This window comes from Amblyomma mixtum, chromosome 1 (genome assembly GCF_055824585.1).
Source record: "Amblyomma mixtum isolate Tamu chromosome 1, ASM5582458v1, whole genome shotgun sequence".
NCBI classification, from domain to species: Eukaryota; Metazoa; Arthropoda; class Arachnida; order Ixodida; family Ixodidae; genus Amblyomma; species Amblyomma mixtum.
The window spans coordinates 236,105,379-236,132,789 of record NC_143012.1 but is presented as its reverse complement, the minus strand read 5'-3'; the positions used below and the strand labels follow the sequence as shown (position 1 = coordinate 236,132,789).

Here is a 27,411-nt window from a genome sequence, read left to right as displayed (position 1 = left end):
TAGGATTTCAGTGCCTGGTTACTGTACGAGTTAGGCTTGTTGCCCCACACGTAAATGTTGCTGAAGCGCATGTTTGCCGAGTACGTAACGTCATTTTTCCGGTTGCCGATCGCTTATGTGACCACGTACAAAGAACCACCTACTTGCTGCTTTTGCAGGTGCTGCGAACGAGAAATTCAGCTAGAAAATGCGCGTCCCCGGACAGCTCTACATGGGTGCTTCGTCCAGGCAACCCGATTTTTTCGGAGCACCCACCACTTTCCTTACACTCCATTTTTAAAACCAGGTAGAGGTCTATTGATAACGCGGTGCTTGCAGGCACGGCACGTGTAAGAACCGGGTATATCTGGTTAACCGAAGCAAAACCTGAACAGCGCGACTAAGTGATTGTCCGGACAAAACGCTTCGCTGCGCACTAATATTGTCAGACTCCTCGGCAGTTGTGCGAAAAGTAGAAACAACGTTAAAGCTCATTTATATTTTTCCCCTTTCTCCCCTCCAGGTCTGATAACAGGCTAACACGTAAACACAATTTATCGCCGACTGCCGGCCGGTTATTCTGAGCGCTTATCGTTTCGCTTCCGTGTCGCCGTCCATTGTCACTATAGCGTCTGTTGCGATTGCCAGATGTTACTGACGTGTGCAGCAGGATGCAGAAAACACTGCAACATGTCAATGCGGCTACAAAAAGGCTGGAGGTCACTCATTACAGACCTGCACAAGGGGCTGACTTACTGCCGCACCAGCGTGTCGACTTGCATAGGAGCCAGTCTACGCTGCTACAAACAACTGTAAGCTAAGTCTCAGCCTTATTATGTCCTGTGAGTCACCCGGCCTGGTCAAGGCGATGCGTTTAATCTTCACTTCACATTGACGAATAACTCTTATGCAGTGTCTGGATTGTGATTAGTTCTGTTCACGTTAGGGCTAGAAGATTAAAAATGGACACTTTCCTCTACGTTCGGGTTAGCTCAAGTATAGAGCTGCTAACGCTTAAAGAGTGTTGTCGCGAGCAGTACCTGCATCATTCATTTGTCACTTCGTTCTTTCATTGCTTCTGCAATTCATCAGTGCAATAATTAATCTGAAAAATGTTGCTTGATGATTTGGTATTTAGTTATTTAAAGAAATAAGCTAGCTGGAGTAAAATAACGTTAGTACCAGTACAAAGCTGCAAGTGCTCGAACAGTGTGGCGCGATTAGAATCTGCATAATTCATTCGTTCTTTTCCCCCATTAATTCGTTCATTAATTAATTAAGAAATTATTCAGTAGTTAAAATGAAATGTTACTTGAGGCTTTGCTGTGATCAGTGTACGAGCAGAGTGTGAAACCTTTTGTGGCTTGTGCATCAGTGAGGGTGGAACTATCATTAACAGCCCGCCGCGGTGGCTTAGTGGTTACGGCGCTCTGCTGCAGACCCGATGGACGCGGGTTCGATCCTGGCCGCGGCGGCTGAATTTCGATGGAGGCGAGATTCTGGCGGCCCGTGTACTGTGCGATGTCAGTGCACGTTAAAGAACCCCTGGTGGTCGAAATTTCCGGAGCCCTTCACTACGGCGTCTCTCATCGTCTGAGTCACTTTAGGACGTTAAACCCCATAAACCAACCAAACCATATGGACCATACCACATGTCCTTTAGTCTCTGGAGTCGCAGCATGACAAACACCTGCAGCTACTGTCGCCCTTGCTTACTAACTGCAAGTCATTTCTCCAAAAACGGTCCGGTGAAAAATCGCGTGCTTGAACACAAGAAGTGTGAAATTGCCTTCAGGACTCTTTGCTGACGTTTCGTACAGAGCCAATAACATCGCGATATCTACATTATTACCTGACTGCCCGGCACTCTGTTTTTGCTTACTTCTATCTGCATCCGCTGCTCCTTTCTTCATTGAACGACAATGGTTCAACGGGACAATGGTACGAGTGTGAATCGGCGCCGGAATTACTTTCGGTCCTTGCCGCCGAGCTCAGTCGGCAGCTGGCGCAACAGCGTCAGCCACGCACTGACTGTCAGTGCGCTTAGGGCATCCGGCTCAGCTGCGCTGCGGTAAAGGGTAGCCTTGAACGCAAAGCATCATAGCCAATCGATAACATTTGCGCGAATCAGAGCACTTTGGTATTATTCCACAGACAGATGGACGGACAGGCGGGTGGACGGACAGGCGGGTGGACGGACAGGCGAACGGATGGGCGGACGAGCGGACGAGCAGACGGGCGAGCAGACGGGCGAGCAGACGGGCGAGCAGACGGGCGAGCAGACGGGCGAGCAGACGGGCGAGCAGACGGGCGAGCAGACGGGCGAGCAGACGGGCGAGCAGACGGGCGAGCAGACGGGCGAGCAGACGGGCGAGCAGACGGGCGAGCAGACGGGCGAGCAGACGGGCGAGCAGACGGGCGAGCAGACGGGCGAGCAGACGGGCGAGCAGACGGGCGAGCAGACGGGCGAGCAGACGGGCGAGCAGACGGGCGAGCAGACGGGCGAGCAGACGGGCGAGCAGACGGGCGAGCAGACGGGCGAGCAGACGGGCGAGCAGACGGGCGAGCAGACGGGCGAGCAGACGGGCGAGCAGACGGGCGAGCAGACGGGCGAGCAGACGGGCGAGCAGACGGGCGAGCAGACGGGCGAGCAGGCGGGCGAGCAGGCGGGCGGGCAGGCAGGCAGGCAGGCAGGCAGGCAGGCAGGCAGGCAGGCAGGCAGGCGGGCAGGCGGGCGGGCGGGCGGGCGGGCAGGCGGGCGGGCAGGCGGGCAGGCGGGCGGGCAGGCGGGCAGGCGGGCAGGCAGGCGGGCAGGCAGGCGGGCAGGCGGGCAGGCGGGCAGGCGGGCAGGCAGGCGGGCAGGCGGGCAGGCGGGCAGGCAGGCGGGCAGGCGGGCAGGCGGGCAGGCGGGCAGGCGGGCAGGCAGGCAGGCGGGCAGGCAGGCAGGCAGGCAGGCAGGCAGGCAGGCAGGCAGGCAGGCAGGCAGGCAGGCAGGCAGGCACGCAGGCAGGCGGGCACGCAGGCGGGCAGGCGGGAGTACGAACGGACAGAGCGGTCGCCGGCAGGGCCGACTTCATCGGAGTGCTTACTGTTCCGGCGTCCAACAACGAACACGCAGCGTGGAAGCAACAAGAAGAAGAACGTTTATTCGGGATTGCTTGCTGGTATATATATCCTACAGGCGGCTGCATGATAACGGTCACGGGTTACAGATATCAGATATCACGGACCGGGCCCATACAAAGAGCGCATGCGCGACTGATACAATACATCTTCCTCGGTGTAGTCTTTAAAAGTCTGAGAGCACAATACGCGACACTTGCTGGAAATTCTGGCCGTAGTGAAGACGATTGGGCTGTCTCTTTTGTCGGGTGGATCGCCTTGGCATAAATTGCGTGGGCTGTGTTGTAGATAGTGATGCTCCCGAATTTTCCTGGGCTTGCGTGGTCTGTGTTGGAGACTGTGACGCTTCCGCGTTTTCCTGGGAAAGGTCTTCGCTATCAGAGTCATCTTCCGTTAACTCGCTTTGGAATGGCTCACGTGTGGCCAGATGTTGTCGGTTGCGTCGAAGCATTCTGTTGTCCTCTGTAAGCACGCGATAGGACCTTGGAGCCACCAGGCCCATAACTCGAGCCTTGCAGTCCCATGCATCCCCTCGTACTCTTACAACTGCATCTTTCTTGAGTTCGGGCAGATTTTTTCCTTTGGAGGGCATTTGCTGGCGTGGTAGGCGCCGGGACGTCTGTTGACTGGAGCATGACACGAAGTCTGGTAGCCGAGTGCGTAACTTCCTGCCTTGAAGAAGCTCTCCAGGGGAGCGGCCTTCGGCTAGTGGAGTCGAGCGATAACCGAGAAGGCCCAACCAGAAGTCCTCGTTGAGTTCGCCAGTCTTCTTCATTATTCTTTTGACAATTTGGACTCCCTTCTCGGCGAGGCCATTGGACCGTGGGAATCGCGGACTCGACGTCACATGCTTGAAGTCGTATCTAGAGGCGAACAAAGCAAATTCATGTGATGAAAACTGAGGACCGTTGTCGGTGCAGACTTCTAGCGGAATTCCATACCGTGCAAAAATTGAGCTAAGCTTAGCAATGACAGTGCATGACGTTGTGTCAGTAAGCTTTTCGACTTCAGGGAAGTTTGAAAAGGCATCGAACACGCACAGGTAGGAGTTCCCGCCGTACATAAAGATGTCAACACCCACCCTGTACCAGGCATGGTCTGGGATCGGCCTAAGCACCACTGGTTCGGTTTCTTGTTTGTACGCGTACTTTTGACAAACAGAACATGACTTCACCATGGTTTCAATGTCGGTGTTCAGTCTCGGCCAGAATACCAAGCGACGGGCTCTCGCTTTGCACTTATTTATGCCTAGGTGACCTTCATGAATGCGACCCAGTATTTCAGCTCTCATAATCTTCGGAATGACGACCTTTGTCCCCTTCATAATAATGCCATTAACCTCTGATAACTCAGGACCAAAAGGTTTCATCCAGCCTTCAATTTCTTCTCCATTCCTTAGTTGCCGCAACACTGTCTGCAAGTCTGGGTCAGAGGCTGTCGCTTCTGCCAGTCGATCAAACATTTTCTTGCTTACCAGCTCCGAAGTCACGCTCACTGCATGAACGTCGACGTCATCAGTGAAGTCATCACGTTCGCTTAGAACGGCTGGCGACGACCTTGAAAGCATATCGGCCAGGAATAGCTGTTTGCCTGGGACAAAGTGAAGAACGTAATCGTACCTTAGCAAGCGCAGGAAAAAACGTTGGAGTCTTGGTGGCATGTCACCAATGGCTTTCGAAGCAATTGCTATCAATGGTCTGTGGTCTGTTTCGATGGCGAACTTGCGGCCGTAAACGAAATGAAAAAATTTTTCACAACCGAAAGTAATGGCCATTGTTTCTTTCTCGATTTGCGCTTATCTTTGTTCTGCCTCCGTCATTGTGCGTGATGCATAGGCGACCGGCCGCCAACTATCACCGTAGTTCTGAAGAAGGGCAGAACCAATCCCATTTTTCGAAGCATCAGCAACGATCTTGGTCTCTCTAGCAGGATCGAAAATGGCTAGCAAAGGTGGACCGCTTAGTGTATCACAGACAGCTTGCCATTCTTTACAGTGGTTTTCAGACCATTCAAAAAGGGTGTCTTTCTTAATGAGGCTTCGTAGAAGCGTCGTCCTTTCCGCCAGATGCGGTATATATTTTCCGAAGTAGTTCACTACCCCGAGCATTCTGTGAACGCCGGCTTTGTCCTTTGGCTGAGGCATTTCACCTAATGGTGCGATCAGTGCGGGGTTAGGTCTTATTCCGTCTTTGTTTATGACGTCACCCAAGAAGTCAATTTCTGTGACACCGAATTTGCATTTCGCTGCATTGAGCGTCAGGCCGGCCTTTTTGGCTAGTTGCAAAGCTGTGCGGAGGCGAGTATCGTGCTCTTCCCTTGTGCTCCCCCATATCAAAATGTCATCGACATAGATTCGGACCCCTGGAGCCTGGTCGAATATTTCATTCATAGTTCTCTGGAAAACCTCAGGCGCCGAAGCAATGCCGAAGGGAAGTCGCAAGAAACGGTAGCGCCCAAAAGGTGTTCCAATTGTGCATACCTTCGATGTAGCTTCATCTAAGGGGATTTGATGGAACCCCGAATATGCGTCGATGCGAGAGAAAAAGGCGGCCCCGGCAAGCTCAGCCTCAATGTCATCACGTTTAGGCATTTGATAATGTTCTCGCTTCAGGCACTCGTTAATTCGCCTGGGGTCAATACATATGCGCAGTTTCCCATCCTTTTTTCTTGCTGCAACAAACGGGCTCACCCAATCAGTCGGTTCGCTGACTTTGACCACGATGCCAGCACGCTCCATCCGATCCAGCTCTTCTCGCAGGGGCTCGAGCAACGCCAAGGGCACCCGTCGCACCGGCTGAACTACCGGTGTTGCATCCTCGCGCAGAACCATGTGGTAATGGCGTGCTAGGCAGCCGATGCCCTGAAACAACTCGGGAAATTCCTGAACCACTTGGTCAGTGCTCTTCGTGTGCACAGCGTTCACAGAACGTGACAACAGACCTAGCGCTTCACTTGCAGAAAGTCCCAATATGGCCTGCTTGCTCTTCTTTACAATGAAGAAGTCGAAGTACCCCCTTTGGTCGTTCACAACCACTTGCAGCGTAGCCACGCCGATACGCTTTATAACGTCACCGGTGTATGAGCGGAGGACGGAATGGCTTGCTGTTAAACCAGACTTTGCTTTGAGCCTTTGAAAAACGGAGTAAGGCAATAAATTCGCTTGCGAGCCCGTGTCTACTTTCAGGGACACTACTTGGGAAGCCACCCTCGCGTGAATGACCCAATCAGCTCTGTTGCCAAGGCTGACGTCGAGTATTTCAAAACCTTCCTGCTCGCCGCGTACTTCACTTACTTGAGACACTTTTTTGCAACAGGCCGAAAAATGGTTAGCGCCACGGCACCGGAAGCATGTTTTGCCGAATGCTGGGCATCTGCCACGTTCGTGGAAGCGGTTGCACTTAGAACATTTGAACTGCCTGCGTGTTTTTATCCGGGCAACTTCCTGTTCTCGTTGGGCCTCGTCTAGCTCCGGACACTCTGAACACTGTTCACAGGCTGAAAATTTGCCTTGCTGGCGCGTTTCAATTCGTGCTACTTGCTTCTCCGCTTGAGCCCATGTATTGTTTTGTTCGGCGCATACCTCTTCAGCCTTGCAAATTTCCTCCCCCCTCAGTAGAGTAAGGTCCTTAACTTTCAGCATCTTTTCGCGCAATTTGGGATTATTTGTGCCAAAGACAACCTGGTCCCGACCATGGAGTCACTCAAGGTTCCAAAATTGCAGCTGCGTGCCAGTCTCTTCAAGTCCCGTGAAAAGTGTTCGAAGGGTTCGCCCTCAGCTTGCGTTCTTGAGCGAAAGACATAACGCTCGTACACTTCGTTTTGCTGCTGTTTGCAGTATTCCTCGAACTTCTTCGTAACTGTTTGATAATCTTCCTTGCTTTCGTTCTCCGAAAACACAAAGTTGTTGAATACCTCTAGGGCGTCTTCCCCGGCCACGGTGAGCAGCAGTGCGGTTTTAGCTCCTTCCGTCCGCGGTTCTTTCCTCGGCTCCGTGGCCTGCAGGAACAGCTCGAACCGCTGCTTGAAGAGGCTCCAGTTCTTCGCGGTGCTACCGGACAGCACCAGCGGCTGCGGTGGCTTCACTAAATCCATCGTGCAAAGCACAGGGACACCGCTTCGATCAGCGCGTTACTGCATACGTGAACGCGATCCCACTTCTGACACCATGTTCCGGCGTCCAACAACGAACACGCAGCGTGGAAGCAACAAGAAGAAGAACGTTTATTCGGGATTGCTTGCTGGTATATATATCCTACAGGCGGCTGCATGATAACGGCCACGGGTTACAGATATCAGACATCACGGACCGGGCCCATACAAAGAGCGCATGCGCGACTGTTACAATACACTTACTACTTGCTTCCGACAACTCCTCAACACGACGTACTCTTTATGTCCTTGCTTTATCATAACCTCTTCAAACATTTTAGACAGGTAGACTTCCAACGCCACCTGTGGCGATTCCATCGTCACCGCTGGTGCCCGCAAAACCGGTTGCTAGTATCTCTGATAGATATCGTTTATTATTCGCTGATTATTTTATTCTACTATTTTTAAAACGACGCTTGTGCTCTTAACTGTGCATGTCATAAAATTTATGCAGCTCGTTTAATATCTCACTCATTACACCCATTACACGCCGCCCAGGCGACGAGGTAGTCATGTCCGTAGCGTTGCATACGATGACTGTGTTAATGCGACAGCGTGAAAGGCCCCGTTGTTCAGAAAATGCGGTGTCGGCGTCGTCGCTGTTAGGGAAGAATCACCAGCATGACTCTGACAGGTGGTACCCAGAGAGTAACCTAGTAGGCAGGTGCTCAAGCTTGGTCACGTGACCCTGCGGCGTCATCACGATCTGCCCACCGTGGCAGGTGACAGTTAAATTAAGGATTGGTGCTTCGAGAAGAGCAACCTGGGCCGCACAAGGACCACCGCTGGGAGCACCTGCCATCGCAGGGTAGTGGCACATCGCTTTGCCGCGACACCACTGCGCCAGGAGGGGTGCGAGGACTTCCAGCGATCTATGAATGTACAGTATAAATTGACCTTCTGCATTTATAACAAATACGCTATCGTTTAATACACTTAAGACGGAGCTTAATGCCTCCTTCAATTTTGGACTATATTTCGGGTCCCGATGTTTGTGTTTGCAGACCATGATAAAGCGAAGCTACCACATGGTAAATACAGTTTTGAACTTTTCTAATTTGTTCCTCAGTGCCGCAGCCGGGTATTCATTCATTTGATCAAGGAGCTTTCGATTGGCGCGAAAAAAATGCACTGGATAAAAGTTAATAGACTACCTCTTTAAAGAATAGTTGTTTTGAAGTGTATTAGGCATATATCAGTAATTAGCGGCAAAATTTGTTTACGTAAACGAAGGCATTTGACGCAGAGGCAGGAAGAGAAAAAGGTAAATAAGGAACAAATTAAATGCAAATGAGGAACTGAAGTTTAATAGAGCATTTATAAAATCAAAGATGTAATGAACAAAGCTGAAAATGATGTAGCATCTCTGACTCGTATAGATTTCGACCCTGAAACCGACTGAGCACCTCCTAAACCGAATAAGCCTCTCCACAGCCACTATCAACGGCTTCCTCCTATTTTTACCCGCGGAAAATTTTATTTCTCTTTCTTCCGTTTTCCTTTTCGGCGCAAGAAATGAAGACAAACCACTTTTGGCATTGTGTGGAATGGAGTTTAAGGCTCCACCTGATCCTGGAAGTTATGCATGAACTGTGGACGACACGACTGCTAAGAGCTACGCATCTGATATTACAGTTGAACTTCGTTATAACGAAGTGGAAGGGGCTCAGTGATTACTTCGTTACAGCCGTAGCTTCGTTATAGCTTGTGTTGACCGAGGTTCCAAGGAGAATCGTCATTCCTTCGTTATATACAATATTTCGTTATAAGCCGTTTCGTTATAACAAAGCTCGGCTGTAACGGTGTCCCATTTTACGGCATATGTATTGCCGCGAATCCTTGTAGTGTTTGTTCTTTCTTCAAAGCTGCCGGCATGCCACTTTATCGCTTTGTTTGTGATGCAAGATGGGACCAGATTTATATCGGTTGATCGCATCCAGGCGGAGCCAATTCTACGTTGTTCCAGAATGTTCTAGTAACTTGGCATGCTTTGTCTCGAAAGTTCGCTGTCACCTTTAGATTGAGCGCTGCTGAGAGCGGCGGGCGTTCTGTTCGACGACCGCCGAGCACGCCTGTTGCTACACCGCCGCCGAGTCATTTAGTTGATTGCAGGCGCAAGTCAGCCCAAATAGAGAATTTCGTTTGGAAGCCATTCTCGCTGTTTTCCTGCGCTCCGGACTGCATTCACCACTAAGTGACAGCATGAAGGCGTTTGCGCCTACACTGGCTTGAAAACGTCTTGGTGTCGGCCTACAGCTGTGTAAGCGGACGCAAAGGTCAAACGGCAATGCCGACAGTTGTGAAATGCACTCTGCGTATTAAAAGGCGTCGAAGCTTGTAGACGGCTGCGGAGGACGTATCGATGTCTATTTCGGGAATAACTACATAGTGTATCTGTCATCGCCACAGAAACAGGGCAAAACAAACAACTCGCCCAACAAGTTTCAAATCTGTCGTTCCCCTCCTTACGTTCCTCGGGGTGCCTGGAAAAGCGGTTCGGAGAAGAATCAACAACTGAACGAGTTTTGGCATCCATGCATGGTTTTTCCGGAGCGAAAAATACCGCAAGGGAAAGCAGGGACGACAAAGCGCCTGTTTTGTCCGCTCTTTTTCCTTTGTTCCGGAAAAAAAAGAGGGGGTTAGCATCGCTGAGCACTCTTCAGCACTGGCTCTCCTAATTGGATTCTGTAGATCTCCCGAAGAGCAACGACCTTGCAGATGCCTTCATTTTTTTTCTTGCTACATTCCGCAACAAGCGCAACCGGTTTGAAATGCTAGGGGCAGCTTAAGAGCGTTGACATTGATCCCTACGGTCTTTAGTTTCCGGTGGAAAAGTGACAATAACAAGATTTATGACAAGTCCCGGCGGTGATCGTAAAACCACCTGTGCTCAAGCGGACAGCGCTCGCGAACTGAGATAGGCATAGCAAGAGTTCCTTTTACTTTTTTTTTTAGGTGCACATATGGCTGCAGCTTTTTCAAAACAAGTGGTAAGCGTGTGTAGATGTCGATGCGCTTAGTGACGTTTCACTTCTCCTCGGTGCGCCCGGGACGAGACGACATTCTGTCGACAACATTGCATACGGTGAGTGCGCTGTTATACTTCCATCTAACGCTCGACTCTCAAGCTATAGTGTTCGGTGCATACACCGGAGGTTGCTAATAATTTTGTCTTCGCTTTCCTGAGGGACCTGGAAGGATTGTAACAATATCTTCACGCCACCTGCCGAGAGGCGCCCCCCCCCCCTCCCCCCCCCAAAAAAAAAGAAAAAGAAAAAAGAAAGATCTTTCAGAAGCTGGGGTGCAATGATTCCTCGCTGCAAATTTTAGAGGAAGCCTAATGGCGAAACCTCAGCCTGGCTTTCTTGAATGAAATTTTGTGAGCGACATTTCCCGGAATAGAACGTGGCTTAAAGAACAACGTTTTTAAAAAGAGTTAATGATCATATTTTGGTTTGGAGGAAAGGTACTTCACTCAGATTGAGGTGTGAGAGTTTATTTTCACTAAGAGTGAGGTGTGAATGTTTATTTCATGCATTTCTTGCCATAGCAACTATTGCAAATTAAAGTACATTATTTCCACCCTGTTACAACAGAACGAAAAGAACAAATTTCTAAGGTTAGGCTTCCGAGGGAGGAGTATAGTTTAGTCAAACTTGTAATGCTTTTAATTTAAAACAAATTATACGAATATTGCCGTTGAGGTAACCGTGCCGACGTTCATGTTTTTCTGTTGAAGTTTAGAGTGAGGTTATAAAAAAAGTTATAAAAGCTAGGCTGCTCCTCGCTTTCGCAGCTTGGGTGGCGCTAGAAGGCAAAAGAAAAGTTAAAGAATTCAAGAAAATTGAGTCTGAGCAGCAACTCTTTCCTTCTGATATCAGCAAACGTTGGGCGATGACTTGTGATTCGCTATTTTCTTTATTCATTATAACCTGAGCCACGGGACATTGGAGATTGGAGTCGAGTAAGTATGGATAGTAGTTATAGAATGTTAGCGTAGGTATATTTCAATCTGGTAATTCTGCATAGTTGCTGTTGATAACTGAAGGCAATGTGGAGAGGCTCATGGCGAAGAAGCGAAGAAGGCTCAGTAAACTTTATCCCGTGCGATTCGAAAACCCCGCGCCCGCGGTGAGCGCTCGATTTTCGATTTGCGAAAAAAAAAACAAGGTCTTCGTTTTATTTTTCATGTCCTCATCCTATCTTACACTTGGTTGTAGGGTCGCACCTGCGATCTTCTATCAAAGCCATGAGGTTTTTCAATAAATTTTGAGTTGCAAGTAGCACCCTGCAGGTAGCTGTGGTTTTTAGTCGTTATGTCTCACCAGCAGGCCTACATCTTTACTGTCCTAAGTTCAACTACTACGTCGAGCGAGCCGCCTTCGTGATTGATACTGATCACGTGGCGCTGATGTAGCTGAGGCGCCTGGGCGAACCGAGCGGACGTCTAGAGAGATGGACGCTACTCCTCAGCTTTAGAGCTTCATCGTGTGCTACCGCGCCCGTCAGCCAGAGCAGCGCGACTGCCTCGAAGCTCACCCAACGTCACGAAGCAAGGGTCAACAATCCATCTTCCCAGGGCGAAAGCGTGAACCACTTGGACTTCGTCAGTTAATTGCTATTGGAGGCGCAGCGGGTGGATCTATTTTGTGGAAAAGTGTTCGAAGGGCTCAGGTAGCCGGGCGGCGCGGCCGCGGCGCACATGGGAGCGCTGGAACATAGCTGGTTATGATATGAGCGCGATGGATTCCTAACTGCTCGACTCCGACGGCATCCTGCTAAAATATATCTCCTCCGAGAAGGATACACATGAGTCAATCAAGGTGATGATTTCACGCACGTTGAGAGAAGCACTTTTACGCTCCTTTCATGAGACGCCCGCTCCTGCGACGTGTGACAAAGGTTGAAGCGGCTTGATGGACCGCCACCCGGGCTCATACAGCCAATCAAAAGCCAGGTTCCTTGGCAAATGGCGGCTTGTGACGTCATGGGACCTTAGCCCTGGACTACGAGTGGAAACTAATTTCTGCTCGTTGTCACAGGCCGTTTCAGCAAATGGGTGCAACTGTTCCCTCTCCAAAAGCTGACGGCACAAGTATTCATGGGGAAGCTGGTCGAGGTGGTCACACGATCCGGCTACCTCGGGCAGTTGATAACGAACAATGCGTCCTACTGCACTGCTAAACTATTCGCGGATTCCTGTGCGGCCCTTACAATAAAGTACAGGAGAACAACCACGTACCACGCCCTAGCGAGTCCCACGGAACGCATGAATCGCAACATCAAGCACATACTCGTTGCATTTACGAAGACGCACAGAGATTGGGCTTGCCCTCAGGTCGGCCGTGAACAGCTCGACTGGGCCCACACTTGCTGCTCTACACCTTGGTCGGGAGTTGTAGAACCCGGTAGAACTTACTCTGCAGGTTCGCAGCAACACCCTGATTGCTTCGTCGGCACACGCCGTCTACGAGACCGGGCTGCACACGAGGATGACTGGGGCTTTACACAAAGCACGAATGAATCTGCGCACTGCTCGGGCCCTGGAGAAAGCGCAATATGACCGCTCTCACCGGGATAGTCATTAAAAACCGGGTGACCTGGTGTTAAGGCTGAGTCACGTGCTGAGCGCAGCCAGTAAGAAGTTCTCATTTTCTCTGGCACCGAAATGGATGGGACCGTAACGGGTCAGGTTCGGGAGAAACTCTTCTCTCGTGTACAGGCTGGCGGATTTGACGTTAAGACCGACCGGCAGACCCGTCTGTGATCTGAAACCTTATTTTGACAGAGGGAACGAGTGGCTTGGGTGCAACGCCCTCACCGGCCACCAGGCAGCCGCCCCGAGAGGCGAGGCTCGACGACCGAGCCCAGCGACCAGTTACACCTTGCGCCCACGGCAGAACAAACTCTAGCTAAGGCGCAGGGGATAATTTCTTCTGCTTAATATGGATGGAACGCTCCATCGATATTTCGCACCGCAGCTCCCAGAGCAAGCATGCGCATTCTCTTCGGAAAACACCAAGCGTGGGTAGATTCTCAAAAAGAAAAAAGCAGAAGTAATAGAAAAATTAACCACAGAAAAAATACAGCCTTGCAGCTGCAGGCCAACCTTCATAGTGAGCCCGCAGGAGAGCCGGCGGATGCCGAGACTAGCTTTGTTGCTCTGAACATCCAGAGCCAGACTGTTTGGAGGATGGCCGCATTCCTGAAGTCATAGCCCGCTGTTACCGCCGAGCAACTAAGCCGAAAAACAGCTTCCGGTCGGCCACGGGACAGCAAAGTGCCTTAGGAGTATCTCTGACCCCGCTACTGTGGCTTCGCCCACGAGAGCTGCCCGGCGACCGGCTGCGCACGCCCTCGGAGACAGACGGAGGCCGATCGACAAGTTTCTTTCCTCTGCACCAAAGAATAGCCGCCAGGAGGGAAAATGGACAAACCAAGAGCGGGGAGTGTCAGACCAGCTGCTGTACGCTGTGAAGCTGGACTACACAGTGCGTAATTGCCCCGAGCCTGCCTGCCATCCGCGCTTCCCCAGAAAGCTGCCCTGGCCGACTGACCATCTGAAGAGGGAGTTGCGGTAATCGACCCGCTTCAACCCATGGCTCCACGGTCTTCCACGACCTTCGACGACGGCTCTGGTGGCTGTGAGGTGAAACTTTTTTCAATTGGTTTTAAAGTTAAACGGCGTTTCGCCGGTCCCCCTCGCTACACTCCTGGGTGAACACGGTCACTTCCTGGCTGTTGGGATGTTTTGAGGAGGGGGGCTGAGGGGAGGAGGAGGCGAGTTTCTGCCGAGGCTCGTGGGTCTTAAGGCCGAGTCACACTGCGGAAACAGTCCGCCAACCCGTCCGACAAAACAGTGTTTTCGTCGGGTTGGCGATCCTGTCACACCACGTCAACACGAACAGAGGGTAAACATGTCGCTGTCTCCCGCCAGCCTGTGTTGGCCACATGTGCGCCGCTTGTTCACAAACTCTCTGTCACACCGGAAAAACCACCTCAATCGCGTTCCCCGGCGCTTCTCTGCCTTCGCTCGCGCGCTCTCCTCCGTGCGTGTGCACAGCCGCGGAAACTGGAGACACCTTGCGCTGTCGTAGCTACTGGCGGTTTTGCAGAATGCCGGACGAACTATGATCGTGCGCGGCGGCTGAGGTGCAGCCTTGCTCGAATCTGACTCGGCCGACCAGTCGCCACCGCAGAGAAACCGCGCTGGATGATCGACTGGCTGAGAAGGGCGCCTGAGAAAGGCGTTTTCAAAAACTTCATGCGAAAGAATTAAACACGGACTACATGCGTCTACTTTCTGTGCCCTGTGTCTACTTCTACACATTTTGTGTTTTGCGCTGCTGTTCCACAATGCATTATCAACCCGGCCGGTCACTACAAATCACGCCACAATCTCGGCAGATTCATCGAGTTTGTTCCACGCTCTGAGAGTACTAAAAAAAAAGATATAATTGTACGCATCATTCTTGCAATCAAATGGGAACCCAGTAAAGTTATTCTGATTGCTATCTCAAAGAAAAAAATGCAGCACTGCTTTCTTCTTCATCTCAAGTTCAAAAATAGCAGGACAGGGAACTGGTAACTCGCGCTCACCTGTGAAATACAGTCCCAACTAGCGATCTCTTGAAACACAGATTCCTTCAGATCACACCGTTGATATTTTGGGTCTGTTATATCCCATGGAAAACGCCTCTCTTCAATCATCGCGATCAGGTCACTTTCCTGGCGGCACGAGTACGACGGCAGCATGTTCACGCGAGCAACTGGCACGCTCGTATGCCGGCTCCTGCTCGGGTGGTTCTCGCGCACAAAGCCGTCAAGAAACTTCTGGAACTCGCAGCCGAGGCAGTCCCTGGAACAGGACATTCCTTTTGGCTCCCTACAGAACCGCGTTCGTCAGAAGTGTACGCTTGCTCACAAGAATGCGACGGGGATCGAACGTGCTTCTCCACGGCGGCCGCACCTGCCAGCCGACGGTGGCCAGGGCAGCCTTCCCGTCTGTATGCACCCGCCTGCAAGACGCCGTACCGCAGCAGACAGCATTCCAACGAAAGGAAGCGCTCTTTTTTGCACTTTGCAAACGAAGTTTCCAAGCACGAAAGGCACAAAAGCGTTGAATCACCGCAAAGTGCTTGGTTTGTTCGTGCGGTGTCGCCAGGAAATTCGCCCGGCCGGCGAACAGCGCCAACCGTGTCCACGAACGCTGTTTGTTTGTTGTTCCGGTTCCCGGAAGCTGTCATACCGAGGGAACACCCCAGCAACTTGTCTCGTTTCCCTGCCGTTCGTGCAGTGTAACAAGAAGTTGTGGGACAAGTTGGTTGGGCGACTTGTTGACGGCTCGCTTGCGAACATGTTTGGTTCATGTCGTTGTTGTGTTTCCGCGGTGTGACTCGGGCTTTATGGCGGGAGCCGCACACACGGATCACACATCCGCTAAGGAGACCTCTGCTGCCGGCCACCATGTGTGACTTCACTGCCACGAGCCGTGAGCGACAGGCGACGAGAGATTAGCGGAACACCTCTTCCCCACGTTTCCTTGTGCATTCTCCCCTTTTGTGCTTTTTCACCCCCGTACGCAAGCGGAACGCTCAATCGCTACGGCGGTTTGTACGTTGCCGCTTGCATTGCGCGAGAGCAATAAAGGCTTTTCCGAGTAGACGACTCGTGTTTGTCCCCTTTCTCTGTAACCCGCCATGATGGCGACTTACCACAACGCGGTTTGGGGGTCACAGCTCTGACTGTTAGGGTTGCCAAGCTTTTGCTAGAAAGAGAGTAGCGTTTCTAACCCTTTGAACGTTATTACAGTAATTACCCCTGTAATGTTCGCATAGCACGCGTCACAGCCGGAGGCAAACGTTTATTGAAAAACAGCGTATAAGAACAGGGCACATATATAGTCGAGTGGGAAAAGGCGTCCAACGTCACATGATCACACACGCTAGCACACCAGATGATCTTTGGGCACGTGGCAGCAACACGGTACACAGAATGGCCATTTCGGCATGTTATCACACCCTTCCCCCTCAGTTAAAGCTGTAACGCTGCACAGGTCGTCGATCACGCGTAGACCGTCTAAGAACCAGTGGTGCCTCAGCGTTGGGTAGTTCTGGTTCTGCGCTTGGAGTCGCTAGGAACCTGAAGAAATCACCGGTTGCACCGGCTGGAGTTACCGGTTCCGACACCCATACCTTTCGCAGACGGTCCCGATGACGTCTAGCAAATTTCCTTGAGACGTCTGAATTTCGTACATGACGTGGCCTAGACGGCTCTTAGGATTGGGGCAGCGTGGTCGTGCCGGAGGAGGGGACGAGGAACACGGGAGACGGGGTTACGAAGGAGACAAGGAAAACTTTATACAGGCTATTTACATGATTTACAAAAGAGCAAATGAGAGTGACTCTCAGTGGAAGGGAACTTCTTGGCCAACGGGAGTCTTTCGGCCATACTCACAGCCGAGTTAAATAGGGCTTTCATTCCCTTGATTTCCTATACAGAGGACGGCCTCGCTCAGGAGGGAGTGGCCTTAACGTTCCCTTTCGCGCACAACCTCACACTTTCTCTCACTTGTAGCCACGCCCCTGTCACATGTTAAAGCTTGAGTGAGGAGAATGCCGGCGAGGTTGCGTGGGCTGCGGTAGGTCAGCACGGTGTAGTGCCGGAGCCCACATTTCGCTGGCGGGCCTGTCTAAACCAGCGCTGCGCGCCCGCCGGCGCTCAAAGCAGGCCCAGACTTTCTCGGACAAGTCGCGACATGCAGCGTGACTCATCCCGCCGCCGCGGCGCTGACACGGACCCTTCCTCCTCTCCTCCTCTCCGTCGGTGCGAACTCCGACGCTCGCCGGCTCTCGACCATTGGTCTAATTTGAACGGTGGCCAGTGATTGGAGGATTTGAACGGTTGGCTGCCGTAACCGTTACCAGCGGCTATAAAAACGGAGCCGCGCTGAACCCGAGCTGCAGACGGGCAGCAGAAGAGCCATCACGCCGGAGCTACGCTCGCCGCCGGGGCCGCCCTTCTTCTTTGTGCCTGCCCGTGGTGCTCTTGACCCTTGTATCATGTAAAATCCCTTGTACATACTGTACATAAACGTCCTTTTACTCACCGTCGCCTCGACCGTTTCCTGGCTCGGACACCCAGACCCAACAACGGGTTGTTCCATGGCCAGCTGATGGAAGACACGTGTTGCCGAAACCTGTGCTTAATAACACCCGACTCGTGGGGCAGGCACGCAGGAGGGCAACACCCGAAACAAGACCTTCGTATCCAGACCTGGCTGCGATCCCGGGGGAGATAACGCCTGACTGCTCGCTGTGGTGGCTGTCGGCACGTGGGGCTACAAAGGAAATTGGGTGCTTTTGAACCCCAAACTTCGGCCCGTCGTTTCTTTCAGTCAAAGAAAGCCGCGCATAGGGCTTGCGTTCCTCTGGTCGGCAGGTCGTTGCCCGAGTTGTGTGCGTTCGCCTTCGGCCTTCACCGGCCCTTGGCCTTCACCGCCGCCGCTGTGGTCACCCCGGTCGATCCGCTCCCATAATGCACTTAGGCTAAAAAGGGGGGAGGGGGGGATTCCCAAGAACAACACGGCGTAACACCCGAGCAGCTAGCCATGTAGGCCCTCGGCTGAAATTTCTCACGTATACAGCATTACCACACTCTAAAACCTTTTACGGCACACGTTGACAGAAGTCCGCGCTTTCCATGTCTGGGTGAAGTCTTGACATGGCTAAAGCGGAAGTTCCGTCCCAACATGAGCTCTGCTGGTGCCTTCCCGGTCTGAGAATGAGAGGTGGAGTGCTACTTGAACAAGAAACGAGAAACTGTACTCGTGTGCATTGTCCTTGCTTCTTAAGTGCACTCTTGAGCTCGCGAACCATCCGTTCTGCTCTTGGCATTGCTTGAAGGATGGTACGGTGCTGTGTACATAAAGTGGATACCGTTTAGCCTTAAGAATTCCTGAAATTCCTTGCTTGAAAAAGCAGTCCCATTATCAGACACTATCAGATCTCGCAGACCCTAAGATGCGAACATTCTACGCAACTTTTCGATCACTGAAGAGTACTGAAAGGATGGCATTATCTCGATTTCAGCCCAGTTCGAGAACGCATCCACTGCCACAAGAAAAAAAAAAAACGCCTTCGACTGGCCGTGCAAAATCGATACGTACCATGCTCTAAGGTCTTTCGGGTTTCGTCCAGAAATATGTAGGTGTCGTGGGATCACTTTGCCTGTCCTCTTGACATGGCGTGCAGTGCCGGACGAATTTTTCAATCTACGCGTCAATTCTTGGCCACCAAACATAGGACCTTCCGAGAGCTTTCATAGCCGTAATTCCTGGATGATTTGCATGTAGCATGCAAAGAATTCGCTTGCGTAGTCGTTCCGGGAGCACTACTCGGTTTCCCAAAAGGACGCAGTCGCGATCGGCGGATAGCTCATATCGTCTCGCATGGTAGGCAGAATATTCTGATGGCGCATTGTGCTTGGGCCAGCCGTCGATAATCCACGCCTTCACTTGAAGTAATTGAGGGTCTTGCCTGGTAGAGGATGCCACATGTTGTGCAGTTACTGGGGGGATACTTCATTGCCTCTAGCAGAAGAACGTCAAGTTTTTTTTCTGCCAGCAGCCGCTGCTGAACAGCGCTGTCCCTCAATCCGAATACCAGGCGGTCACGCCGCATTACATCCAAGGGCAGCTGTTTGTCGCTAAAGCCGTGGTTCTCGATTGCGTAAGGATGTGACATAGTCAGCTGCAGATTCGTCGTACTGCTGGTCTCACTTCGAAACAACGTACCTTGAGTACAACTCTGATGACGGCTTCGGATTGACGTAGTCCTTCAAGGCGTCGGCGATGACTTGGTACTCGACACTTGGCGGTCGTTGAGGTTTTACGAGGGTTGCTATTAGGGAGTACGCTGCCTCCCCTCAACAGCTCAATAAAGCTTCCCCCTTGACGGCGTCACTCGTCAGCCTGTTCACTGCGCAGCACAACTCGATACGCTCCACGTATTCTTTCCATGAAAAATTTCCATTTAGATTAAACGCGCCGACGCGAATGCCGAAAGCCATTTCAGCAACAACGTCTGTATTCACCCCGCATGGTTAGACCGTGCCTCGTCGCCACAGTAATGTTCGCATAGTACGCGTCACAGCCGGAGGCAAACGTTTATTGAAAAACAGCGTACAGGAACAGGGCACATATATATAGTCGGGTGGGAAAAGGCGTCCAACGTCTCATGATCCCACACGATAACACACCCGGTGATCTTTGGGCACGCGGCAGCAACACGGTACACAGAATGGCCATATCGGCACGTTATCGCAGCCCCCATATGGTGGACTAAGTATGTACTGCATCGAGGTGCGCCTCCTCATGCTTTAGATCCTGCTATGTACCTCTGTATTAGTCCCGCGTTGTATTTTTATACAGAATGCAATGCGCACAGTAATTGGCTAAGGCACGTTGGCTGATGTAGCCCACTCTTGCCTTGCTCCCTCCTTTTCTTTCCAGAGCTCCGTTGGCGGCAACTAGCCGAAGCACAAATACGTCCTAGTTCAAAAATAAAGGAGGCGCTGACAGGCCCTTTATATCGATATATCAGGACAACTTCCTTCCAGCGTTTGATAATTTGTGGTTTTCCGAGTCTATGCTGTTAATATCTTTCACTGTGACTTCGGCACATTGTGACACGCAGATCGCTCGACCAACCCGAACTAATCCACAGCTATGCCAGCAGAAGAGGCAAAAGGGGGTTGCCACTACGTGTTCGTCTACGGGACTCTCAAGAGCGGTGAGCGCTACAACCACTTCTTAGCGCGCCCATCCGATGGCCGGGCGTCACTGGTTGGTCCGGCGAGGACGGTGAAGAAATGGCCCCTGGTCCTCGCGTTTTCGCAGGAGATACCGTGCCTGCTTCCCTACGAAGGCGTCGGTCACGTGAGTAGATACAGCGGCGAAATGTCTTTGTAATCATTAGCGAATCGGTCACGTCCGTGGGAATCCACGCATAAATCAAAGCGTTGTTATCGGAAGTGGGTACTAGTGGGTATATTCGGTAGCGTAGAACATATAGGTAGCTGGTAATTCTGGAACACGGCGCACGACAAGATGGGGCAAAAATTGCGAGGACACTTTGACAACTAAAGTGTTGAGAGGCGTAGGCCGAGGACACTATGCCGTGACGACTTCCGGTGAATGTGACGTCACACCGTACCCGTGGCTATATCGATACCCAAAGTATACATTTTTCGGGGATCTTAAGCGTTAATTACGCTTAATTACAGTTTCCATCTAATTTGATACAAATCTGACGTTTTTCCGACCATTCTGTGATAATTTTCACTATGCCGTGACGACTTCCGGTGGGTGTGACGTCACACCGTTCCCGTGGCTATATCGACGTCCACCCTATTTCGACGCAATTTCGACATTTTTGCCTATAACTAATTAACTAATTATTTTATAGTCATAAAACTTGAATTCTAGGTTCATTTTTTCCTCTATCCTAAGCGACCATGATTTTTCTTCCATCTCTTTTAGTTCCCGAGGTAAACGCGTGTGACACGCTTTGTTAACGGACGACAATAGGAGCCATTGAAGATTTCGCCTTAAAAAAAAGAAGAGACGAGTTGAGGATAAATTGGTAGTTTGGACATGTTTGGCTTGAGAGGCATGGTCCTTGGCACAACTCGGGAACACAAGTTTCTAGGACGCGAGTTTTGGCCTCATCGGCAGCACTACGATGGGGACAAACTATGAAAACGCCATTGTGCTTACGTTCTTATGCATGTCAAAGGACCCCGCGTCGTCACAATTAATCCGGAGATGGCCACTGCTACACACGAGTGGTGGGCATATTAACGAGCCGGGAGGAGTAAAGATTCTTCAAAGGAAGGTTCGCAAACCCTTCCTCTAGTTAATTCGGCGTGGGGGAAGACCAGGAGGCATTCTTGTAGATGATGAGATATGTAGAAGAGCATATATTTCCAACATACATGTACAAAGAGTAACACTGGAAACAGCAGAATGAATTTACAAAAGGAAAACAAACTTTGCCCGACTTTACTCTTCGACCTAGCAGGTTAGAGCCTAAGTAGCAGAATGTTACATGCTAAGCATGGAGCCCCAGCTCAGGCTGGTCTCCATCCGTTTACTTCGGTTTTTATAACCGTAACAAACAAAGAAATAGGGGCGGTCATTTTCAGTGGCCCACCCCAAACATCAATTCCCCAATCAAGCATAGACCCACCCGTGGGTTGGGCACAGCCTCAAACCCAGGGTCTCGCTAAGAGAACAGAATCAAAAACAAACAAATACTACACCACTCTCTCGTCGGTAAGGACATGCACATCCTCTCCCGTCGGGGCTCTCCTTCTGACCTGTACCAAGCACACCGCCGCCCCCCTCTCCACTCGCACTGCAAGTCAAGTTCTTGGCACAGATGCGTACCCCCTGTCATCAGTGCGTGTCATATGCAAACAATAGATGAAAGAGAAACCGGTACGGCACAGACGGTGGGGCGCTCGGACAAGAGTGATCGATGAGCGGGCGGATAAAAGTGCGGAATGGATGTCGTTCCCCACGTCGCCAAAAAAACGCTCTAATCGTCCTTTTCTGGGGTCTCTTTGTCGGCTCGGCAAACCAGCTACGAAAGGGTTCCTGTTTTCGCCCACGACACCGTGAAGATAGCAGTGCGTCAAAAGACCAACTCCCTACTGCACTGTGCTTGGAGGGGCTTTCGTTCATAATGGACAGCCCCTTCCGCGGGGGCAGCGCCCTGCACAGTGGTTGTAGCTGGAAATGAGCAGCGACCTTTCAAGGCCGCTGTGGGCCATCGGGCGCCTTTCCGACGTTAGCGTATGCGTAAGGGGGGATAGGGGTGGGGGTGCCCTGAAGGTAGCGGCGGTGCTGTCGTTCACAATGGATAGCCACTTCCGCGAGGGCAGCGCCCTACACAGTAGTTGCAGCTGGAAATGAGCGGCGGCCTTACAGGAGGTCTAGCAGTACTTTATGTCGGTAATCTCTCAGTCCCTGTCTTGTAGTCCCGATAGCACGAGCATGAAGCACGAGCATAATAACTGCGCCAAATTGCATGCACCTAAGTATAGGTCACGCTGTAGCTATAGGTCACGGTGTAGCATGCGGCTGGATAGCAAATTCAGCCGCTCGTATTTAAGGCTTGATTTATGGAAAACTCTTGAGGAGTGTGGTTCTATTTCCTGAATGCATTCCTCAGACTTCCTCGAAAACCCTGGGGCCAGTGTGGTTTTCGGATATGAAATTTCTCGCTAAGGAGTATAGTCCTCTAGTCTTACTTAAAGTTGTCGAAAACTAGGCACACGTGTTTTTGCATTTCTACCCAATTACGCTTGTAAATTACCTTAAGACCCGTACAACCCCGAATCGTGTTCTATAACTCACGAGCCACTGCGGAACTCCGTAGTCGATGGACGACCGTGGCGGCTTCGAGATTTCTGCGGACCGTCTCTTCCGGAGTCGCCTTTTCCGGCATCAAAGATAAAGGGAATGCGCAAAGCTTCAAAAACTGGGTGGCATGGCGTCCGTCCTTGAAAGGCTTTCATGTTGCTGAACAGTGCCTGAGGTGTAGATTATAAAATTTTTAGGTAAAAAAAAAACACTAAATGTCGCAAAAAACAAAAGGAACGAAGGGCTGTGCGCGTATCGTGGGAAGTTTGTGCTTTGACAGATGCTCTCAGCGCTAAAAAAAAAAAAAACAACTAGAGGGGACACTGAAGCCCTCCCTTAAGGGTACGACGCGATAGCGTTCATAGGTTACTGCGCATATATGCGAAATTTGTAATTAATAATGCACTATCGGGTCAAAAGTGGTGTACTCCACGCGGTGGGAGCCGGAGCAATGAAAAATTGCGGAATTTTGGCGAGCTAAAGCACGAAACATTGAAACGAGCCCAGCGACATGCCTGCTGATGATAAAGGCCACGCATTGGCTGTCTCGATCCCAGATGACGCGTGTAGATGGCGTTGCGATTGCTCCGGCTCTCGCCGCGGGGAATACACCACTTTTGTCCCCGATAGTACGTTCATAGATACCTGAGAGTCCTCATACCACTCCAGGCGCAGTGGTAGAGCGGTTAAGCGATGCTCCACTGCCCTGCGATAGCAGATGCTGCAAACAGTGGGGCCTGTTCTACCGAGGTAGCTGCTCCTACGGTCAATCATTAATCTAACTGCTGCCACGGTGGTCAGTTGGCACACAATACGGTGGGCAGGTTGTGATGACGCCAAAAGGTTGCGTGGCCTAGGTGGCCCACTTAAGTTGCCGGTGCAGCCGCTTCCGCCGCTCAGGCTACGAGGCTTCAAACAGACGCCAACGCGGACGTCGGACAATTTTTTGCCAATGAGGACGCCAACGTTCTCGAGTTAAAATCATCGTTTTGCTGCGGGAGCAGCACATAGCACTTGGCGAAAATGCCGGCGTTGTCTGTGATTGCTTGGAGAGTGAAACCTCCACCGTACCTCTCCCGTATCGTACACCTTTCCCCCTCCTACCCTTCCCCGGCGCCATGCGCACCCCGCTCTTTCGGCCAGCTCCACGGCCCGCGCATGCGCTGAAGCCGCGGCGTAGATCCGCCCGCTCCTTTCTCCTCTTGGCCCGGCGCGCGTCCGTTCAAGGTCATTCCTGGCCATCTGGGACCTGCTCTTCTTCCGCTAGGTGCCTCTGGTCCTCCGCGGCGGATTATGGGCAATCTTCCTGAGGCCACCAGCACGAAAGGCACCCTGATAGCCTCATAGTATCTATATCAGCCTGACTACGCCCACTGCAGGACAAAGGCCTCTCCGATATCTTTCTAATTTACCCTGTTCTGCATTAGCTGCGACCAACATATCCCCGCAAACTTCGTAATCTCATCCGCCCAACTGACTTTCTGCTGCCTGCTGCTACGCTTGCCTTCTATTAGAATCCATTCCTTTACCCGTAAGGACCATCGATTACCTCGCCTTCACATTCATGCCCTGCCAAAGCGAGTTCTTGATTTGGGCTAGGATGCCATTAACCTGGTTTGTTCCCTGGCCCCCTCTGCTCTCTTCCTATCTCTTAACGTTGCACCTATCGTTTTCTTTTCCATAGCTCGCTGCGTTGTCTTCAGTTTAGGTTGAAAAACTCGTTTTGTTAGCCTCCACGTTTCTGCCCATGGGAGAGTATCGGTTAAGATACAGATATACTATCGATGAGGTTTCCATATGACTTCCATGTGTTGTTATGACGTTACATGGAGCTCATAGGTGTTTCGGCTTTTCCTCATGTGCTTTATATACGTATATTCCGTATATACTGAATATGTTCCATGTGCTTTTGATGTTAGGAATACGGGAAACACCCTGAATTATGGAAATATTTTCACAGAACGTTTCCCCATGACTGCTTGTTCTCGCGGTTTTCAATAGTTAAAAAAAAATGGCCAATGGTTCATTTCAGCACAAGTCATTCAATTTTTTCGCTACGCAGGAGGTTTGCGGCGAAGTGTACGAAGTTGACGACCGGATGCTAGAGCTCCTGGACCGCCTGGAGTCACATCCGGACTTCTACGTCAGATCGCTGGAAGACGTCTATGTGCTGTCACAGCCGCAGTCAGAGGACTCTGAAGTCAAAGCGACACTGGATTCGACTAAGTCGTCTCCTAAACCGCCCGGCAGCGATTCGGGCTTCCCTCTGCGACGAAAGGTCTGGATGTACTTTATGCGCAAAAATGAGGAGGATCTGTTGACGCTGCCCCACGTGTCCAACTACACGCTTAAAGCAGGCATCAAGTGGCCCGAGCTTACCGCAGACAAGGAAGAATCTCAGAGCTTCTTGGTCTCCGAGTTCCAGAATGTCCCCACGAACGACAGCTGCAGCAGCGGCTGATCGAAGCGCACAGCTGGTTTCTAGAAACGAGGCAGTAAGAAAAAGAAAAGAAAAAAGATGCCGCATTTACTGTGGGAGCAAAGGTTTTGAAAAAGGTGAAGGCGGAGTCGGTGCATAGTAAATTGCTGCTTCTTTTGCGACAATGCTCCATCAGACTGGCGTGAAATTCTGCTAACAGCTTTCTTCTTCTATAAATAAATGTGATTCTGATTATGTCTCCGTTAACTTCATTGTGCTAGCCTATAGCGTCACTTGATGTAGTTAATGCTGAGTATGCACAACAGAAAAGAAAATTTAAGTGAACAAGAAATCTGAAACCTAATGGCGACATATCAGATAGGTGCAATCAGAAATGCTTTACCAGAAACCATAGCAACACTGTCGGGAAGTCGCTTTCATGGGGTAGAAATCGGTCCAGATAGAAAAAGAGGCTTCATTGACGACATGCAGTGTACGATCTCTCGTACTTTCATACTTTTTTTTTTTTTTGCAGGCAGGTAAGTGTCTTTATATGGACGAATTCGAGCTATTTGTGCAGATGCTCACTTGCCAACGGGTGAACCCACCGCACGAAGTCAAGTTCACGGGACCCGTCCCGCCGCTAGCATTTCGATTGCCTCTGTAGCGTTATACATGCCCGAAACAACGAACTGCCATCGCAGAAATGTCAAGTATTGAATTCTTCTGGGTCATTAGAACGCTGCGGATGACGCGAGCTGGTGGCAATCTTGAAAATTAGATGGGTCCTTTTTGTGCAAGTATCGTGACTTACTAAGAGCGCTTGCTAATCCGAGAATACTGGAAGGCGTGATTGACGCTTTTTGGAATGTTCTTATGGCCAAATGGTGTGGCACAGCGTCAACAGCGCAACAAGTAACCCAGTAAAAAGGACGACTCGAGTGCGCTCGTCCTCTGGCCTGTGTTGCATTTCACTCTAACTTTTTGAACAAGCATTCGCTTGTCCAGTAGCATTCCATCCAGTAATGCGAAGACAGCTTAGCCAAACAGCGCCATGGCTGTAGTGTGTCGGCACAAGGTGCGGCCAAACAATCTTCTTATCTAGAGAGCGAGGCCGGGAAAGCTGGTACCCATCGCTAAACCGATGGGTTAACCTCTGGCGCTGGGGTTCGAAACCCGCACCTGCAACGTACGAGGCGGATGCGCAAATCCTTAGGCTGCCGCTACGGCACAAACAGCACAGCGGTGTTTCCCAGGCACTGGTGCATTATCTGGAAAACGTACACCTAGATAACCTTACAAAAACGAAGCGTTGGTATACCAACCTCATAAAAATGGTCTATAGACTGTCTATAGATAGACATCTTATAGACTCTATTGCCTTCCTATAGATATTTCGTTTTGTCGATTCATAGCCTATAGCCTGTCTATAGAAAAGGGTCTACCAAAACTTTAGGGCCATAAATCAAGATTATCTATAGGTTGTCTATAGAATTTGTGTTGCTTATAGACTAGTGTATAGGATTTTCCTTTCGAAAACCTATTCACTTTATAGACAAAAAGTCTGGGTACAGTAGAGTTTTACTTTTTGCATGGTTACAAACAGAATAAGCCGGGAACAGACAGAGACAGTCATAAAGCGTCTGCAGTGAAGCCTTCGAATCCGCGGTAGTGTTGAAAAGCCCTTGTTGTCATTCAGCAGCTTACAGCCTTGCTGCCGGCTGGTAAAGACTATTTAAATAAGTATTTCACATGTTTTATTCACGATGTCAAACGCATTTCCGAAGCTTATCCTGTCCTTGCGTGCAGTCGTTGCAAAGCCCCGTTCGTTATGCTTATGAACTAGCGCCGAAAGCAAAAGAAACCACATGGCCTCGAGCACATGCGAGGGGCAAAATCCTGATGTGAACGTTGGAACGAACACATGTCACCGGTGATGGCACACGCGCCGTGTTTCGGGCCCTACTTGCATCTGCTGTTTGCCAACGCCGAGCTGTCAGGTGAGGAGTTCAATGACACGAAGAACTGCACACACTTCTGACGCAGATGTTTGCTTCATACCCCCCGCAGACGCTTTGCCGGTAAGTGCTGAACTGCTTTACCATTACATTTAGGGAGCTCCGCTTTGAAATCGAAGACTCGAATGTAGCAAGTTTAAATGGTCACCAAAGGGAAACAACTAACTAAGCAAGACGGATAGATTATTCCCCGGGAACAGTGCCTGTATTTTTTTGCCCGGAAAGGTGGCTGCGTTGCCGAGAAAATATCAAATGAAAGTCCCAAAACCATTCAAGCAGACTGCGAGAAACGAGCC

General features: G+C 50.9%; 1 protein-coding gene across 3 annotated transcripts; it reads left to right on the top strand.

Moving 5' to 3' along the window:
- Positions 1-676: 676 nt before the first annotated feature.
- On the top strand, positions 677-25,926 carry LOC149371266 (troponin C-akin-1 protein-like). Of its 3 annotated transcripts, XM_089585047.1 has the most exons (4): positions 10,249-10,336; positions 19,947-20,042; positions 20,150-20,188; positions 24,741-25,926. In XM_089585047.1, the coding sequence occupies exons 1-4, from the start codon at positions 10,256-10,258 to the stop codon at positions 25,137-25,139; spliced, it is 615 nt and encodes a 204-aa protein (XP_089441173.1). In that variant the 5' UTR covers positions 10,249-10,255; the 3' UTR covers positions 25,140-25,926. The 3 variants fall into 3 exon arrangements, with proteins under 3 accessions (XP_089441177.1, XP_089441173.1, XP_089441185.1); XM_089585051.1 differs by lacking the exon at positions 10,249-10,336 and adding an exon at positions 677-791 and having other exon boundaries at positions 19,947-20,188; XM_089585059.1 differs by having other exon boundaries at positions 19,947-20,188.
- The last annotated feature ends 1,485 nt before the right edge of the window (positions 25,927-27,411 follow it).